This window comes from Musa acuminata, chromosome BXJ3-8, assembly GCF_036884655.1.
Source record: "Musa acuminata AAA Group cultivar baxijiao chromosome BXJ3-8, Cavendish_Baxijiao_AAA, whole genome shotgun sequence".
NCBI lineage: Eukaryota > Viridiplantae > Streptophyta > Magnoliopsida > Zingiberales > Musaceae > Musa > Musa acuminata.
Window position 1 is genome coordinate 8,916,122 of NC_088356.1, and position 16,394 is coordinate 8,932,515.

General features: G+C 40.1%; 3 protein-coding genes across 7 annotated transcripts; 2 read left to right on the forward strand and 1 right to left on the reverse strand.

Annotated features, from left to right (window-relative positions):
• The first annotated feature begins 234 nt into the window (after window positions 1-234).
• LOC103993191 (probable protein phosphatase 2C 74) lies at window positions 235-3,269 on the forward strand. Of its 2 annotated transcripts, none has more exons than XM_009413160.3 (5): window positions 235-1,013; window positions 1,504-1,677; window positions 2,049-2,219; window positions 2,475-2,654; window positions 2,758-3,269. In XM_009413160.3, the coding sequence occupies exons 1-5, from the start codon at window positions 453-455 to the stop codon at window positions 2,914-2,916; spliced, it is 1,245 nt and encodes a 414-aa protein (XP_009411435.3). In that variant the 5' UTR covers window positions 235-452; the 3' UTR covers window positions 2,917-3,269. The 2 variants fall into 2 exon arrangements, with proteins under 2 accessions (XP_009411435.3, XP_065017981.1); XM_065161909.1 differs by having other exon boundaries at window positions 239-1,013; window positions 2,475-2,613; window positions 2,758-2,930.
• Window positions 3,270-6,018: 2,749 nt separating this feature from the next.
• On the forward strand, window positions 6,019-8,287 carry LOC103994236 (endoglucanase 3-like). Its single transcript, XM_009414570.3, has 6 exons — window positions 6,019-6,193; window positions 6,324-6,533; window positions 6,614-6,907; window positions 6,971-7,120; window positions 7,594-7,869; window positions 7,942-8,287. The coding sequence occupies exons 2-6, from the start codon at window positions 6,381-6,383 to the stop codon at window positions 8,269-8,271; spliced, it is 1,203 nt and encodes a 400-aa protein (XP_009412845.2). The 5' UTR covers window positions 6,019-6,193; window positions 6,324-6,380; the 3' UTR covers window positions 8,272-8,287.
• Window positions 8,288-10,075: 1,788 nt separating this feature from the next.
• On the reverse strand, window positions 10,076-11,263 carry LOC135644337 (heavy metal-associated isoprenylated plant protein 39-like). Of its 4 annotated transcripts, none has more exons than XM_065161819.1 (3): window positions 11,131-11,263; window positions 10,747-10,822; window positions 10,076-10,642 (listed from the first exon to the last, which is right to left on the reverse strand). In XM_065161819.1, the coding sequence occupies exons 1-3, from the start codon at window positions 11,134-11,136 to the stop codon at window positions 10,275-10,277; spliced, it is 450 nt and encodes a 149-aa protein (XP_065017891.1). In that variant the 5' UTR covers window positions 11,137-11,263; the 3' UTR covers window positions 10,076-10,274. The 4 variants fall into 4 exon arrangements, with proteins under 4 accessions (XP_065017891.1, XP_065017890.1, XP_065017892.1 ...); XM_065161818.1 differs by having other exon boundaries at window positions 10,747-10,875; window positions 11,131-11,252; XM_065161820.1 differs by lacking the exon at window positions 11,131-11,263 and adding an exon at window positions 10,886-11,124.
• Between the last annotated feature and the right edge of the window lie 5,131 nt (window positions 11,264-16,394).

Genomic DNA, 16,394 nt, shown 5'->3' on the forward strand with positions numbered 1-16,394 from the left:
TCTTTTGTGTTTTTTCTCGAGTGCAGCAGATATAGTCACAGTCACCAAAACTGGACTTCAAAGAATCGCCGATCCTGTGAATTCCCTAGTGCGACCGGTTCCCTTGCCTTGTTGCCTACCACTTCCTTAGCCTCGAAGCGTTCCTCCTCATCAATTACAAGCAAATTGTTCACAGCAGTACCAAATCCTCGGCTTTAACGATACCGCCCCGTTGACGGGTCAAACATCATCACCCAATCATATCAACAAGAAGACTACTCCTCCCCCACCACACCACACACATTTATAATTAGATGCGTTCCTTCTCCCTCCATGCCTCCCTCCAAGCCTAGAGCGCAGTATGCTTAAGAATAGAAAGCCTTTGACCTCATACCTTGGAATAGAAAGTATGATACCCCAATCCAAAAGCAAAATCCCATATCGAGGAGCAGAGGGAGAGGAAGCAAGCAACAATGGTTGATCCGCCTGAGTTCTTATGCTCCTTGTTGTGTTTCCTTGCGCACCTGCAGAAGGTGGTTAGGAAGTACTTTCTCGCCATGGCTCTCTGCTCCAAGTCTCCCGGCCGTGCCTCCCCTGCCCCCGCTTTGTCGTGGAATCGGCTCGCCGAGCTGCCCGCCGTGGCCAGCAAGAGGTCCAAGGACTCTTCCGACCGCAGGGTGCGCCCCGTTGTCGACGTGGTTCCCGGAGGAAGCAAACCGGCAGGGACTTTCGTCGAAAAGGTTTCGTCCCTTCCGAAGCAAGAGAATGTGGAGTGTGAGGAAAACTCCGGTCACCCGATGGTAAAAGTTACGGCGAATAAGATACCAAGGACGAGAAGAAGACCGGCGAGGATAGCCATACCAAAGCCTTCAGCTGATGCAACTTTTGGTGTTGCGGATAGGGAGGAGGATGGGGTTGAAAGGGACTTGGAAGTCGAGGGTGGTGAGTATTGTGTTGTCAGCAGGAAAGGACACAGGCATATGATGGAAGATGGCTATGCGGTCATATCCACCGTCCATGGAGACTCCAAACAGGTAATATATAATATATGAATGCATATATGTGTATATCTTTTGAGAACATTTTGAAGCTCGTTGATTGTCATATGAACCACGAGATCCTTTGTCATCTATAACACCTTATGTCCTATGAAAGAAAAGCTTCAAGCTACTTGATTCTATTTTCTCATAAGAATTTACTGTCTTTATCTACAAGTTTAATGACATTATTACTCCCAGTTGCTAGAGGAACAATTGCCTTTTTGTGTTTTTATGATGGAGGAAGCATATACAGATAGAATTTCTCATGATGTCTTAGTCTTGCTGATCTGATAGTGTTGATGCAAATTAAATGGCTTGGACTGATTCAAACATAACTTTACAAGTTGCAGAAGGACCAAGACATGGCCTTTTTATCTTGTGAAACAGAAGATCCAAATTGTCCATTTCCTTCTCTTGCACTATTATTTGTTGCACAAGTTTGACATGTTCTCCATGTTAAGCTGCTGGTGTTACTCATCTGCAGGCCTTTTTTGGAGTGTTTGATGGGCATGGGGGGCGTGCAGCTGTGGATTTCGTCTCTGAGACGCTTGGGAAGAACATTGTGGCAGCTCTAGATGAGCCGGAGAAGGAAGACAATCAAGCAGACACGGCAATAAAAGCAGGCTATCTGACCACGGACAGAGACTTCCTAAGTCAGGTGTGTGGCTCCCAACTGGGAGATACAAAGCACTTTGAAGCATTCGAACTTGCATCAAATGGATAACCTCATTTGCGTTGACAATCTCTTTTAGTTTGAATTCCAACAAGACCTCCTTTATTGCGTTGACCATAAATCAAATGATCAGGATCAAATCAATTTAACATCATAGAAATTAGATCCTTTCATGATGTTAAATTTTCATGGTATTATTTTATTCTTACAATACTATAAAAACACAATTCAACATTTATCCACTGTCCTTAAATCTACAACAAACATTTTACTTGCATGAGATCTGTGTCATTGCTGTGAAGACAACCATTACCAAACTATCATAGTTGACGATGGATGTTTCCTTTCATTTGCAGGGTGTTAGTAGTGGAGTTTGTGCAGCCACTGTGTTGCTAAAAGATGGAGAACTACATGTGGCTAATGTGGGCGACTGCAGGGTGGTTATGAGCAGGAAGGGAGTAGCAGATGCTCTTACTGATGACCACCGAGCTGGTAGAGAAGATGAGCGCATTCGCATTGAGAACTCTGTAAGTTCTTCTTCTTCCTCTCTCTCTCTCTCTCTCTCTCTCTCTCTCTCTCTCTCTCTCTCTCTGATCTCGTAGCTCAGTGAGCTTACAATATTCTGAACTCTTTCTGTCTCTCCCTGAAAATTAGGGTCTTGATCTTGTAGCTTACTAAGCTTACAATATTCTGAACTTAACATGGGGTTCTCTCTTTCTCATCAATTTAGGGGTCTTCATCTTGTAGCTTAGTGAGCTGACAATATTCTGAACTCCACACAGGGGGGCTATGTGACATGTCACAATGGAATATGGAGGGTGCAGGACTCTCTAGCTGTGTCAAGAGCAATCGGCGACCTGAACATGAAGGAATGGATCGTTTCTGAGCCCGAAACAAAGAGTCTTCAGCTAACTCCAGAGTGTGAGTTCTTAATACTGGCCTCGGATGGGTTGTGGGATAAGGTATATATATGACCACGACTGATCTGCTGCACTCATAATTCACATTTACCACCTAAACCTTCAGTGGTGCAACTCTTAACACATTGTGGTACCATTCCATTAGGTCGAAAACCAGGAGGCAGTTGATGTCGTCTCAAGGCAAAGCAACGCCATGAAGTCATGCAGAGACCTCATAGAAATCTCCTGCAGGAGGGGCAACCGAGATGACATTACAGTCATGGTGATAGACCTTCAGAAATTTATACAGCTACCTGGCTCGTGAAACTTCTTCTCGGTACTCCCCGTGAATAAACAACACTTTCGTGGATTCGATCTTGAGGTCGCAGATGACGTGCAGATGATGATCAGCGATACGCTCACTCCAAAGAATGCATCGCATCTTCGTAAATACTGAGATCAAGATGCCATGCTCGATGGAGGCCAATTAATCTTTAGGTTTAGGAGGATGAGGGAATGAGGAGAAGAAAAAGTGGAGATAAAAATGCAGAAGATATGGAGAAAGGGAATACCTGTAAATACACACACTTTGGTTCATTAAATTTGTCTCGATTTCTAGCCATGTCAAGTTCTTGTGAGCATAGTGACCGGTGGATGAATGATTAAGTACCTCAACAAATGTTCTGGTATGGTTTAATTAAGTTATTGATATGGGTTAATTACATATTATCCCTGATAGTTAGACTATCTCAGTCTCTAGACTTGAAAATTTTATAATAAACTCTCTATAATTATGAAAGTGAAACATCTAACTTCATTTATCGGTTTTATCGATCGAAGTATAAAAACGATAAGTAAAAAGATAATTTTAATATCCTAGTTATATTTTCAGTGGTGGCAAATGACGATGTCATAGGAGCCCATGAGTGCCTATTGTAGATGAGGGAGAGCGACAACAATAGATGAGGCAAAGAGAAAGAAGGAAGAGAACGATATAGTTGCCGAATGGCCCTTTTGTCGACGCCACTCCCTAACCCCATCTTCTGGCTCTAGCCTAGCATAACAGTCTTCGCCCTCTCCTCAACCACCTCGTGTCGGCGCTTCATGGCCATCCATTGAGGATCTGTGGGCTTCTTCGCTTAACGCGTTGTTGTTGACTCAAAAATGGAGAGGCAAGAGATAAAGGACGAGGCTACGGAGTGCGAAGGAGAGGTAGTAGGATCAAAATCACAGGAAGTGCAAAGTGAGCAGACCCACAATGGACCTGCATCGAAGATGCAATAGCAAGTATCAAGGGAGTGGTAAGCAACACAAGTGACCTAGCGAACATGGCAAGCCATAAAGAATTGGCACCGTGGACAAATGCATCATAGACCCAACAAAGGAAGGCCGGGTCTAGCTCGTAGAAGATTGTTGCCCTTTCTTCGCTCTGCATCTGTGTTAGTGTTGCTCGGTAATTGTGTCGACGCAAATGCAGAGCGGCAAAAGTGCAACTTGACATTTGTGTTGTTCTCTTCCTCCTCTCGTTTTACCTCATTTCTCATCATCATTCTCTCTTCTCATGCACAACAACATCTCGCAGCTCCTAGTAGCGGTTGTCTACCATTACTGAAACGTAACTGGGATGTTGAAATCATCTTTTTGCCCATTATTTTTGTGCTTTCATCGATGAAACTAACGACGCTAAGGTGAATGGAAATAGATATTATAATTTTATAATTATAGGGATTCCAATATAAATTTTTTAAATCTAGATATTGTAATATTAAAAAGGTCTAACTATAGGGGGGTAATATGTAAATAGTCATATTTAGTTAATTTATTATTAATAAATTTAAATAATTTAGAAATATTTTAGATATGTAATAAGTTGTCATGTACCAAAATCAATAGGAGATAAAAAAAACAAATTAAAAAATCAAATTTGATCTTAATTAAAGATTTTAAAATATTAACTATTCATTTCTATGAAATATCTTGATTAGGAATATCATCAAGAAGGAAAATATTTTCTTCAAGTAAGCCAATAATATTATTTTTAGAGGATAGAACCGATCATTTATTTAATTTGATATAATTATATTTTTTATTTCTATGTTTTACTTTTTTTTTCTTGTGCTTATGCTTATAAAAAGACTCTAACATCCAAGAATGAATTAGTTAATTAAGTTTTTTCTTCATATAACATATAAAAAAGACAAAAACATTATAATGCATCTTCAAAGAATAATTTAATAAATTAAATTCGTTCCCATCAAGTGATAGGAGGCTAAATTCTTCTCCTATTAGGAGTTGGAAGGACTTGGAGCGACTCCAAGGTCTATCCCCTATCTTTCATTCCCCTTGTTGATGGAAACAATTTTTGAGCCGTGGCCTTGGGGCCGACGCGGCTCGATTCAAGTCCGGATGACGGGGGATCTTCCCGAGACGGCCTTTGAATCCGCCGAGGTGGTTTGATGCGGTGGTCGGGACGGGATCGTTGTTTCCTCCGGGTAGGAACTCCTCACCTTCACATCTGGCGGGGCGGTTTCTGCTTCGCACCTGCACAAAGGTCGGGTCGGGGTGCTCGGCCCGACCCCTCCGACGATCAAGTCAGATGATAGTGATTCCCGAATGCCCCTCTCCCCGATGAACGAGAGGGTATTTATAGGGAAGCTTACTACTTCCTGAGCTGCCCGCTTGCAGGGGGCAGGCTGGTAGCGTCTGACACTGGTGTTGACGTGGCGTGAAGGATTGAGCTTGAGCAGGGTGTTAATGTGCCTCGATCGGCGTTCCGGTCAGCATTGACCAGGTGCTGTGAGGCGTTATTTGAGACAGCTGACGTCAAGCGAGTCTTATCGCAGTTATTATCCTCATCATTACCCCTCATCTTCTCTTCCAAATTCATCATCAATAACCCTGTTGAAGCTCAATCAATCTCAAGCTAACTTGTAAGAAGACTCGCAGTTCGATTTGTCAACAACGTGACCCACAAGAATGATCACTTGAGTGAGCTTTGACTCCATACTTTAATATTTTTATCGCTTAAGTCAAGATGTATACGACTCAGATTTTTCTCATCTCCAATTTTTGATTTGGCATTTTATAATAATAATAATAATAATAATAATAATAATATTGGTGTGTAGGTAGTTCAAAGTATAACAAAATTTTCTCCTTGTTTATGGTCATTGATCCATTGGCTTCAAAACTTCGAACTGCTCTCCACATTTGGTCACTCCATAAATAACCCATCAATTGGGACCTCTTCTACTTCTTCTCCTTTCTCTAGTTTTTTTTTAGCTTTTCCTTCCCTCAAATAGCTGACCTTCACACACAAGTAACTGCCTCTAACATCTCCTCCCATGTCTAACTCCTAAAAGGCACAGTACCATCCCCAATCTCACCACCATAGCAGAGCAAAGATGGAGGTGGAGAAGATCGTGGCTCTTGCCATTCTCATCGCGTTAGCTTCCGGCGGAGTCTCCGGCGATCCCGACTACCACGACGCGCTGTCCAAGTCGCTTCTCTTCTTCCAGGGCCAGCGGTCCGGTAAGCTCCCACCGGACCAGTCCTTGACTTGGCGAGCAAACTCCGGCCTCACCGACGGCTCTGCAGAAAACGTAGGATTTGGCCTTCACCAGTCACCACGGCACTGCACGGATGTCGTCATACTTATCACCTCCTCGTTTCAGTGAATTAACCTCTCTCTCTCTCTATATATATATATATATTTTTTTTTTTTTTTCTCAGGTGGACTTGACAGGGGGCTACTATGACGCCGGAGACAACGTCAAGTTTGGCCTCCCCATGGCCTTCACCACCACCATGCTTGCATGGAGCGTGCTGGAATTTGGGAGGTGGATGCCCAAGGAACTAAATCGTGCTCGAGAAGCAGTCCGCTGGGGCACCGACTACCTCCTCAAGGCCTCCGCCCCCCTTCCTTCCGCTCTCTACGTTCAAGTCTGCACCTCCAACCTGTCACGCATCTTAAACTCGTTCTGTACCACCAGACTCAATCCGGCGCAATGAATCCATGGCAGGTCGGTGACCCAAAAGCCGACCATGACTGCTGGGAGCGGCCGGAGGACATGAGCACCCCGCGGTCGGTGTTCAAGGTGACTCCTTCCACCCCTGGCTCCGAAGTTGCAGCCGAGACAGCAGCGGCGCTAGCGGCCGCCTCCCTCGTCTTCAAGCACGTCGACGTGGGGTACTCGAAGAAGCTGCTACAGACTGCGAAGAAGGCCTTCGCGTTCGCTGATCAGTACCGAGGAAACTACAGCGACTCCCTCTCGTCCGTCGTCTGCCCCTTCTACTGCTCCTACTCTGGGTTTCAAGTAAGCTTTTACTTCTCATCAGATTTAGGTGGAAGAGACACTGATGGAATAGTAAATGTTTAGGATGAGCTTCTCTGGGGAGCTGCATGGCTGTACAAGGCCACCCGCAACTCTTCCTACCTGAGATTCGCTCAGTCTCTCGGCATCAACTACAATTCAGAGACGTTCAGCTGGGACAGCAAGATTCCTGGTGCAGCAGTGCTTCTTGCTCGAGTACATCACTCATCTGCTAAACCTTTTGAGCTTTGTCAAGATAGGAAAACAATAGTAGCAGAGATTTCTTTGTTGATAATAAAGAAATAGAAAGAGAATAAAATATATATTATCATTATCCATTACAATTTATTGATTCATTAGCTCTCAGGAATAAAGAACTCAATTTATTAATTCATTATCTATTACAATCTTTTTTTAGTAAACCCAAATATAAGAATTAAAAAAATTATAAAAATAAATAAACATGATCGTATCAAATAAAAAATATGATAAATCATTTCGAAAAAGATAATAATTCTGAAAAAATAATATTAATATTTTTGATAAATTATCATATTTATAGAGATGAATATTCAATCATGATTTTCAATCTGCTTTTTTTATTATAAAATGACAACTTATTACATATGAAAAATATATCTGAACTAATCAGATTTTTTTTAAAATAAAATATAAATTAAACTCTGCAGGAATCCGTGGTGGACGAGAACGAAGCAGCGTCGGGGTTCCGCGAGCAAGCAGAGAGGTTCGTGTGCAATGTGCTACCGAAATCCCCGTCGGTGATTGTCAACTACACACCGGGCGGGCTTCTGTACATGTTGAACGGAAGCAACATGCAGTACGTGACATCCACCACCTTCTTGCTTTCCACCTACGCCAAGTACCTCAAGACCTCCAGCCAAACCATGAAGTGCGGTGATGCGGTCGTCACCTCTTTGAGACTAAGGAAACTGGTGAAGAGACAGGTATCGAGTGCACGCCTTGAGCTGATGAACGTACTCCACGCCTGAGGAGCTGAGTTCTGCTGCTTGCATCAGGTGGATTACATCTTGGGAGATAACCCGAGCAGGATGTCGTACATGGTCGGGTACGGCGACGAGTTCCCGCAGCGGATCCACCACCGCGGCTCATCGATCCCCAGTTTCCGGTTGAACGCAGAAGCCATCGGCTGCGACGAGGGCTTCCAGTTCTACTACGATGATAAACCTAACCCTAACGAATTGACGGGCGCCGTGGTCGGAGGGCCAGACGAGAACGACAAGTTCGCCGACGACCGGGAAGACTATTCGCAGTCGGAGCCGACGACCTACATCAATGCTCCGCTGGTGGGAACCTTGTCCTACTTGGCTGCGAGCTTTCGACCCTGAGAGGGGTGCTTACCTTTGGTCCATCACGTAGGAGACAGATCACATCACATATAAAACTTGTTGAGCAAGGAAGCGATAGAGCTATCACACATAGGACAAGATAAATTTTTTTATATTTTACTCAAAAAAATTTTATAACTTTAAAAATTTTATATGTCATTACTCAGGTTTACGTACTTTTTTTTTCATAAGATTTTTTCAAGAATCAATAATTAATTTAATTTATTCTTTTATAGACATTTTAGGATGATTCTTTTATATATATATATATATATATATATATATATATATATATATATATATATATATATATATATATATATATATATATATATATATATATATTTATATTTATATTTATATATATATATATATATTAATTAATTTAATAAGTAAGGGACTCCCATTTGCTTTCAGGAGAACTCTCTAACATTTTTATTGTCCTGTCGAATCATCTGAATCCAATAGCGACTTTACCATCGGATGAGTCTACATTGAAAGTGGACCTCGATAGATTCTAAATTTATCCCACATATGTACCATGATAGAAGATAAGATTTTCCTAACTATATAAGTAAATATCTCTATTCTGTTAAGAAAAATCCTCTATATTCTGTTGAGGGAAATCCTTCCTCCTATATAAATAGGAGAGGGACATGTTAATGTATTTAAGCTTTTTCACTTCTTCAGAGTAGTGAGAAAAGTGAAAAGTGAAACTTCGTTCTTGCCTTTATTATTTTCATGGTATCAGAGTAGTGAGAAAAGTGAAACTTCGTTCTTGCCTTCGGTCAGCGACCAACGCCGTTAAGAAAAGCAACAACTTGATGTATCCTTCGATTGAATTGGCTACAGAGCGATCATGAGCCAACCAGGGATCGATTTCACGACTCCTTATGGCAGGGGGGAAATAGCTTAGTTCCATGGCGCGCCTGCAAAGCTACAACTCCATCTTGCAGTAATGTGTCATCGTTACAGTCATTAGCGTAGACCAGAAGGTCAAGCTTGTTGGAATGATCCATGGAGTTACGCCAAGTTCGAGAAACTAGCTAGCTTTGCACCTTCGGAATCCAAGTCGGGGTCCTGACGATGAGGCTGCTTGATGAAGACAGTGTGGCTGGGCACCACGTGATACCGCTCAGTGGAGCTGTCCAACTGGTCCGATGATCTTGAGATTCACGTTAGATCCAACACTGCGTACGTGACTTTTCAGTGCTGGGTTTATGGTTTCCATGATTTCTAGCTAGCAGAATTCCTCTGATCCAACGATCCAAACTTATGCTACGCTTACACGACAAAATCTGAAGGTTTTCAGTGCCCGAGACGAGGTTGGAGTTCCTTGTCGTTGTCTCCGAGCTGCGCACATGAGATGGCTCAGTCGAGGTACAGCTTCCGAGTCATCTCCCCAAATAGGAGATGACAGCGACCTGTTGCTGCGGGGAGCTCATTTACCAGTGCCCAAGTGAATCATTTTTTACCACCACCTCAGGACAACAGACAGTAAGAAGGAAGAGACCACATGCGTGCCTGTAGGTCTTCGGCAAAACAGAGGAAACCTTTGCAAGCCCAACGTATGACATGTCGAGGTGTTACTGTCAGATGATGATGATGATGATGATGATGATAATGCTTAGTGTTATTAATGCTTACGATGATGATTGCTATCAGCCTGGGCTTCAATCCAAGATCTGATTCATGTTCATCTCTCGAAGTCAATCCCCACCCTGCCATGCGCTAAGATATGAAACGAAGGCATGCCATTGAGATCAGTAAATGAAGTCTTAGAACCTCTTCAGACACATAAATAGGAGAAACAATGTCAAAATTTTATGAGAGATCCGAACACGAAATGCCAAGGAGCTCAAAACCGATCACTTGTCTGCACATCATCGCCACATAGCTCCACATGTACAGGGCCAAATCTTTAATTATCTTACACCCTTGCTGTAAGCCAGCTGCTTACCAGACTCAACCAACGATTCCACGGACTCGTCGAGGGAAATCCATCACAGGATGCTGCAAGAATTTGGATTCTCTTCTGCGCTCTGCGAGTAATAATAGTGTGTGGTCGTGTGAGGATTGTAGTTCTTGTATGCATTGACTTGGTCCGCTATCATTTGCTCATGGGGCTCCTTCTTCTCCTCCTTCTTGGCCTCCTCTTTCTTCTCCTCCTTCTTGGCTTCTTCCTTCTTGGGCTCCTCCTTCTTCGCTTGCTCCTTCTTGGGCTCTTCCTTCTTCTCCTCCTTTGCAGGCCCGACCGAGACGATACCGGTATGCCAGAATTTTCTCAGTTTGCTCACCACATCCACGGGATCGACGGATCCGACCACCGTCATTTTCCTCTCTTTCATATCCATGGCTATGGAATCGATCCCTGCTCAGCACAGTATAGAGGAAAGCAGTCAATCTAAGCATCAATGCACCCTGACCTGATGGGGATCGAGCTACAAAAACCAAAAGAAGAGGAAGATAGCATACCTTGAAGGGAAGAGACGGTCTTCATGGCCTTCCGTTTCTCTTTGTCATCATGTAAATCCAATTTCAAAACAATTTTCTGCAAGCGATACACGAATGATAAAAAACCAGAGAGTGACAGAGACATAAATCCTGCACTTACGAGAGAAATAACCAATCAGGCTACGGTGGTCAGATTAAAGATCTCTAGCGACAAAGAAAAAGAACAAGATCTTTTCGATCAGAATCTTTCTACAAGAATAGAAGGGATGATTCTTGCGCACAACTCCAGAGAATCTACAAGAGGCCAACGGGAATAGCATGGCAGAATGCAACGAAACCAGAGAGCCGTTTAGGAGGAAGGAACGAAGAATGCACTGAAAACGGAAAAGAAAAAAAAGAAAACACCTTCATCTCTTCGAGCAGCCACAGCCCAAACGAACGACGAAGAGAAGGAGAGGCTGCGAGGGGTGGAAGTATTCGGCGATGCGGATCCAAGAAGTCTGGTCTTCTACGGAAAAGAGAGCAGCAACATGACCGAGGGAACTACAAAGGGGAAAGCGGCTGCACGCTGTCACCTTATTTGTCATCTTATTCTTCAACGATGGTGACAATTTTTCTTTCTTTTCGTATCTTTTATTTTAAGAGTCGAAGAAGAAGAAGAATCCCACTTGGAAAAATCTTGTTTATTCTATAAATCTATTTGTTTTTGTTGTTTTGTTCTTCGTCATGCACCCAATTAGCTTCGACGACCACTCGTTCACCCTTGTGTATTGCAGGCGATCTTTATATTGGAGGTAATGAATAGGTATAATTAATTGTACATTGGGTATCACTAGAAGGCTTTAATGGCTTACAAAAACACCCATAAATGCTCGGTAATATGCTCGATTGTGGTAATATTAAGATTTCCCCTTTGTCCAAAGTGAGATGGTCTCGCACGTCTCACTCGATATCGTTGAACATTGTGTGAATGGAGTTGGTTGTATAGGTCAGAGAGAGAGAGAGAGAGAGAGAGAGAGACGACTTCATATTCTCTATAAAAAAAAGAACGAGAAACATTTCTTCTATAACGTGTTCAAAAAAATAAAAATTTTAATAAATTTGTAGAGTTATACGTGAGAAAAGATTGAAAAGGAAACAGAATAAAATAGGAATTGAAATAGAGAATCGGATGACATATATTAGATTGATCCATAATTGAACAAAATTAAATTTCTTTTATAGAATCTATGTATATATGTTAATCTTGATCGATTTATTGATTTTTAATAAATATAATATTATTTATATTTATACATATATTATACCTCAAAGATTATATAATTTATAAGATTTCTTTCAAAATCTCACCTGATTGTAATGAGCTAAGCATAAAATATTATCACTAGTAACCATGGATCCAGCAACGAATTGATATAAGAAGTATTAATTATCATACTCCTTTAAATTTGTCATAACTCCTTCGATTAAAAGTTGAGATTAAGATTGTACCTGGATAGAGACTATCAATGTCGTTGAGTCTTGCTCTTTCCTCATAATATTCAAATTAAAATTTTTTTTCCAATAACTTTCATTGTTCTACCATCATTAGATCAGGCTCATCGTTAAAATTGGGAGAACTAAGCTCGTTAAATTATCTCGTTTCTAGTACATTCTAATTTGATGTCACCGATCAATACTTTCATATCACTCAATTACTCAAAAGAAGATAAAGCAAGAGGATCAGACGTCATCGACATCATATATTCCTAAAAAATCTCAAAGTAATTTTTCACCGATCACTATAGTTTACTAGACCTTAATATATTTTACTCATCAAACATATCAAATATCTCAGAGATCCTCAAATACCACTCAGATACATCGATATATATTGTATTGATGATCAATCGATATATCGATAAAGATCGATAAAACAAATCATGCAAATAACAACTCTCTCTCTCTCTCTCTCTCGAGAAAATTAAATGAGTTGAAGTCAATATAGGGGTGTTATATTTAAACTTACACCACCACAACATTGGTAACCTTTTCAGGTGGTCTCTGCCAATCTTGACCGCTAAAAAGGCACAAGCCGTTTTGGACATCAAAAAGTATTCCGAGGTGGAATCCAACTTCGTAACGAGTGTTTGATGACCACTAGTATCATACTTTTTTGCTTGGGGAACACGTAATTGATTCGGAACGAAGAGTTCCTTCCACACTGATAAAAATGGATATACACTAATCCATTATCACATGCGAACGAGCACTGTTATCAAGATTTGGTGTGGGGTATCCCAAGAAACAACAAGTTCGATAGGTAGTACGGTAGGATTGGCCAAATGGAGACCCTTCATTCAATTCCATCCGTCCGTGTGGTATGGTAGGAAGAGGCTTGTAGTGTTCATCAAGGAGTATACATACACCTCTTATTACTTGATTCCACGATGAGCATAGGCGTTTGGGTGCTATTATATTATTGAGTGAATTAATTCGACCATACTAGATTTGTTAGAATAATACTGTGGATTTAAATAAAAATAACAAAATAATATAATAAATTGAAAGATAAAATTGATAAGAGAATCTAAAAGTGCATTACACACTCTCCTAAGATTGTTTTTCATACTTGAAGTCGAGAAATCAACCTCAAGATATGATCTGGTAAGAATACTCCTACACAAATGTGGAATATCGTCGAAGGCGTTTCACACTAGTAAAATCAAGTAAGAATAAAAAAAATAGCTAATAGAAAAAAATAGTAAGTATAAGATAAAGAAGCATCATGCACCAAAACATCTTAGGAAATTTGATTTTTTTAACTTATTTCGATGAATAACCAACGAAATATTATCATGTTACCTCTCGAATTAGTCCATGTTCATGTTACCTCAACGATGAAAGGTAATTCTCCGCTATATACAAAAGTATAATACTGTTATACATAAACTCTTAACAAATAAAAATAGAATAATGAATTCTAAAAAATTAAATAAAAATCAAGAAAAAAAAAATTAAAATTCTGTTTTCCTTAAATATTCCATATCGAGTTTTATGACAAAAGGTCGTCTCCTGCGATGGCTACTTTAGTTTAGCGGATGTCCATATCGGGAGCTGTGGCCTCTGCGATCTCACCATCGCGTAGTTCCCCTCCCACACGCAACAGCGCACTGTAACGAGAGGCCGAGAGGAGAGAGAGGGAGTGGCCTATTCCATGGCTAAGAGGTACGCACGGTTTGAAGGACTCGATCTTTTGTTTAGTTGAGTAAACCGAGCCACACGAGGATTGGAAACCTTTGGAGTTTCTCTCTCGTCAAGACAGCAATCGATGTAGACTCCACATTTAAATTATCATTGTCAAAGTTCACCGATTCTGTCAGATTGCATTTAATAATTCGAGACAAAATTCAACAAATTTTTCCTTCAATTTGCTCTTTTCAATACAAAAGCTGCCATCAAAGAAAATAATTAATTGAAGTGACAACTATAAAGATTAGTGGAAAGAATGTTGAGTACTAATTAAACATCGATGCATGTCCACTTCGATTTGCTAACTTCGATATCATTATCTTGGTAATATAACTCTTATGGATACAAGCAAATTGATAATTAAATTAAGATTAATTATATTTTTTTTAATAATTAATTATCTTTAGTATTTCGATCGTAAAATATATAGATTAATTTATCCTAACATCATTGATTTTACTAATAGAAATATAAAAATAAATATTAAAAAGATAATTTTAAAATTTTAGTTGATAATGACGAATGACGTCGATGGTGACAAACAACGAAGCTGCTGAAAGCCACGAGTAACTATTATGGATGAGAAAAATGACGACAAGATACGAAGATCATTCTGTATCTGCATCGATGTCGATGCAGTTATCGAGCGACCAAAGGATTGCTCAGCATATTATCGATGTCGACAAATGCAGAACGATCATCATCTTTTATCATCACATTTCTTATCTACAATAACCTCCCGCGGCCTCCAATATCATTATCGTTCGCTACCATCAAATTAGGAGTAATTCTCAGAGGAGATAAAATGAGAAAAATATTTTATAATTATTTTACTAAGAATCTTTCTTCATTTTTCCTTTTATCCCGAGCTCATAAAGCTCGAACAACCATATGAATCAATACCTTTCGATTAAAACATTAGAGGGGATTGTTGATTAATATACGAGGATTCGAGTACGAAAACAAGACGACGGAACATGATTAACTAATCTTTCGAACGTTGCTAATAGATCGATGGAATCATAGACTATCGAGACAAGTCTAGTCGAATCTATCCTCGACATATATACCAAGTAAACTCTAGCATCCCTCGAGCATACAATCTTTTGCATTGGATTAGGGATGCCTTCGGTCTTATGTGAGACGAGGTAAAGAAAAGTGCTATTGACACAACCTTTTGCATCCACTTCATTACTCGGGATGGTACATAGAAGGATTTGTTTGAAGCAACAACTCCACCTTGACATTGAGACGAAAGGAGGCGTTGCATTACGACCCATCCCGTTCGCTGCAGCAAAAAGGGGCTCCGTCTATACGCCGGTATTGGGCTGCGCAGCGTTTTGGAGAAGGTACACCCCAACGTACCACCATATAATTCTGTTCGATTCAAACCAAAATTAAATCGATCAAAATTGGAATCGAATTACATCAATTCCAACCAAAACCGACTAGGAATGATTCAATTCTGATTCCTAGGTTTGAGAAATCAAAATTATCGATTCTAAAACTGACGATTATAAACTAGAACTTAAGATTTTACGTATAATTCAATAATTTTAAAAGAAAATAGAAAAAAAAGAAACAATCAAATAAGACTTAACCACCCATTGGGTAGCCCAAATGATTGAACACTCCACACTTAGCCCGACGGTCGATAACAATTATTTTCAAGAGAATTGAAATCGTCGATTCTAGAATCACGATCACGGTACCACCATAGTCATGCCCTTTTGATCTACCACCATCGTTGTTCTTTTTAGCCATAGGATGCATTGAATAAGATTTAGAGTAAATATAATGATTCATAGTTTTTAATAATTCGAATAAGCCAATCATATCAATTAAAATTATGTCAGATTTGTATTATAGTTATGTTTACTTAAGTACCCTTCAAATAGATTTATATTAACTTAAAATCAAGGATGATCATCCTATTGTCCCCTCCTCTTCGTCCCTCTACTGTTTTTTTTTTTTTTTTGTTCTTTTTAAACTCTCTCTCTCTCTCTCTCTCTCTCTCTCTCTCTCTCTCTCTCTCCCTCTCTCTTTCCTGTGTTCCTCTTTCTCCATTACCACTCTTTCTAACATTTCTTCTCATCTCGATTCTTGTTTTTCCTCTATTCCTTTAGCTCGCTTCGATCACCTTTCTGAACCGATAACTCCTCTTCCTCGGATAAGCTTTTCCTCTAGCCCACTCATTTTCCTTTAATTGGTTTTCTTTTTCTTGACCAACCTTTTTATATTTAATATTACTTCAAATTTATTTATTTATATATTTTAATTTATTTAATACATTATAAAATACTTATTAAACCGATTTTTTAATTGGTTGATATATCGATTTGACTAGTGACCAAGTGATTCGAGGTTCTATGGAATCGGATTGTTTTTTAATTTAATTTGAGTAATTATGATGTACATATACAACCTATGTTATTTAT

What these genes read in the sequence shown, in the direction of transcription:
- LOC103994236 (XM_009414570.3), top strand. Translation starts at nt 6,381, where the DNA reads ATGGCCTTCACCACCACCATGCTTGCATGGAGCGTGCTGGAATTTGGG. An exon ending in CTTCCGCTCTCTACGTTCAA is followed by an intron (nt 6,534 to 6,613) that starts GTCTGCACCTCC and finishes AATCCATGGCAG; the next exon opens with GTCGGTGACCCAAAAGCCGA. An exon ending in CAGCAGTGCTTCTTGCTCGA is followed by an intron (nt 7,121 to 7,593) that starts GTACATCACTCA and finishes TAAACTCTGCAG; the next exon opens with GAATCCGTGGTGGACGAGAA.
- LOC135644337 (XM_065161818.1), bottom strand. Translation starts at nt 10,870, where the DNA reads ATGTCTCTGTCACTCTCTGGTTTTTTATCATTCGTGTATCGCTTGCAG. An exon ending in GACCGTCTCTTCCCTTCAAG is followed by an intron (nt 10,643 to 10,746) that starts GTATGCTATCTT and finishes TGTGCTGAGCAG; the next exon opens with GGATCGATTCCATAGCCATG.
- LOC103993191 (XM_009413160.3), top strand. Translation starts at nt 453, where the DNA reads ATGGTTGATCCGCCTGAGTTCTTATGCTCCTTGTTGTGTTTCCTTGCG. An exon ending in ACAGAGACTTCCTAAGTCAG is followed by an intron (nt 1,678 to 2,048) that starts GTGTGTGGCTCC and finishes TTTCATTTGCAG; the next exon opens with GGTGTTAGTAGTGGAGTTTG. An exon ending in CGGATGGGTTGTGGGATAAG is followed by an intron (nt 2,655 to 2,757) that starts GTATATATATGA and finishes CCATTCCATTAG; the next exon opens with GTCGAAAACCAGGAGGCAGT.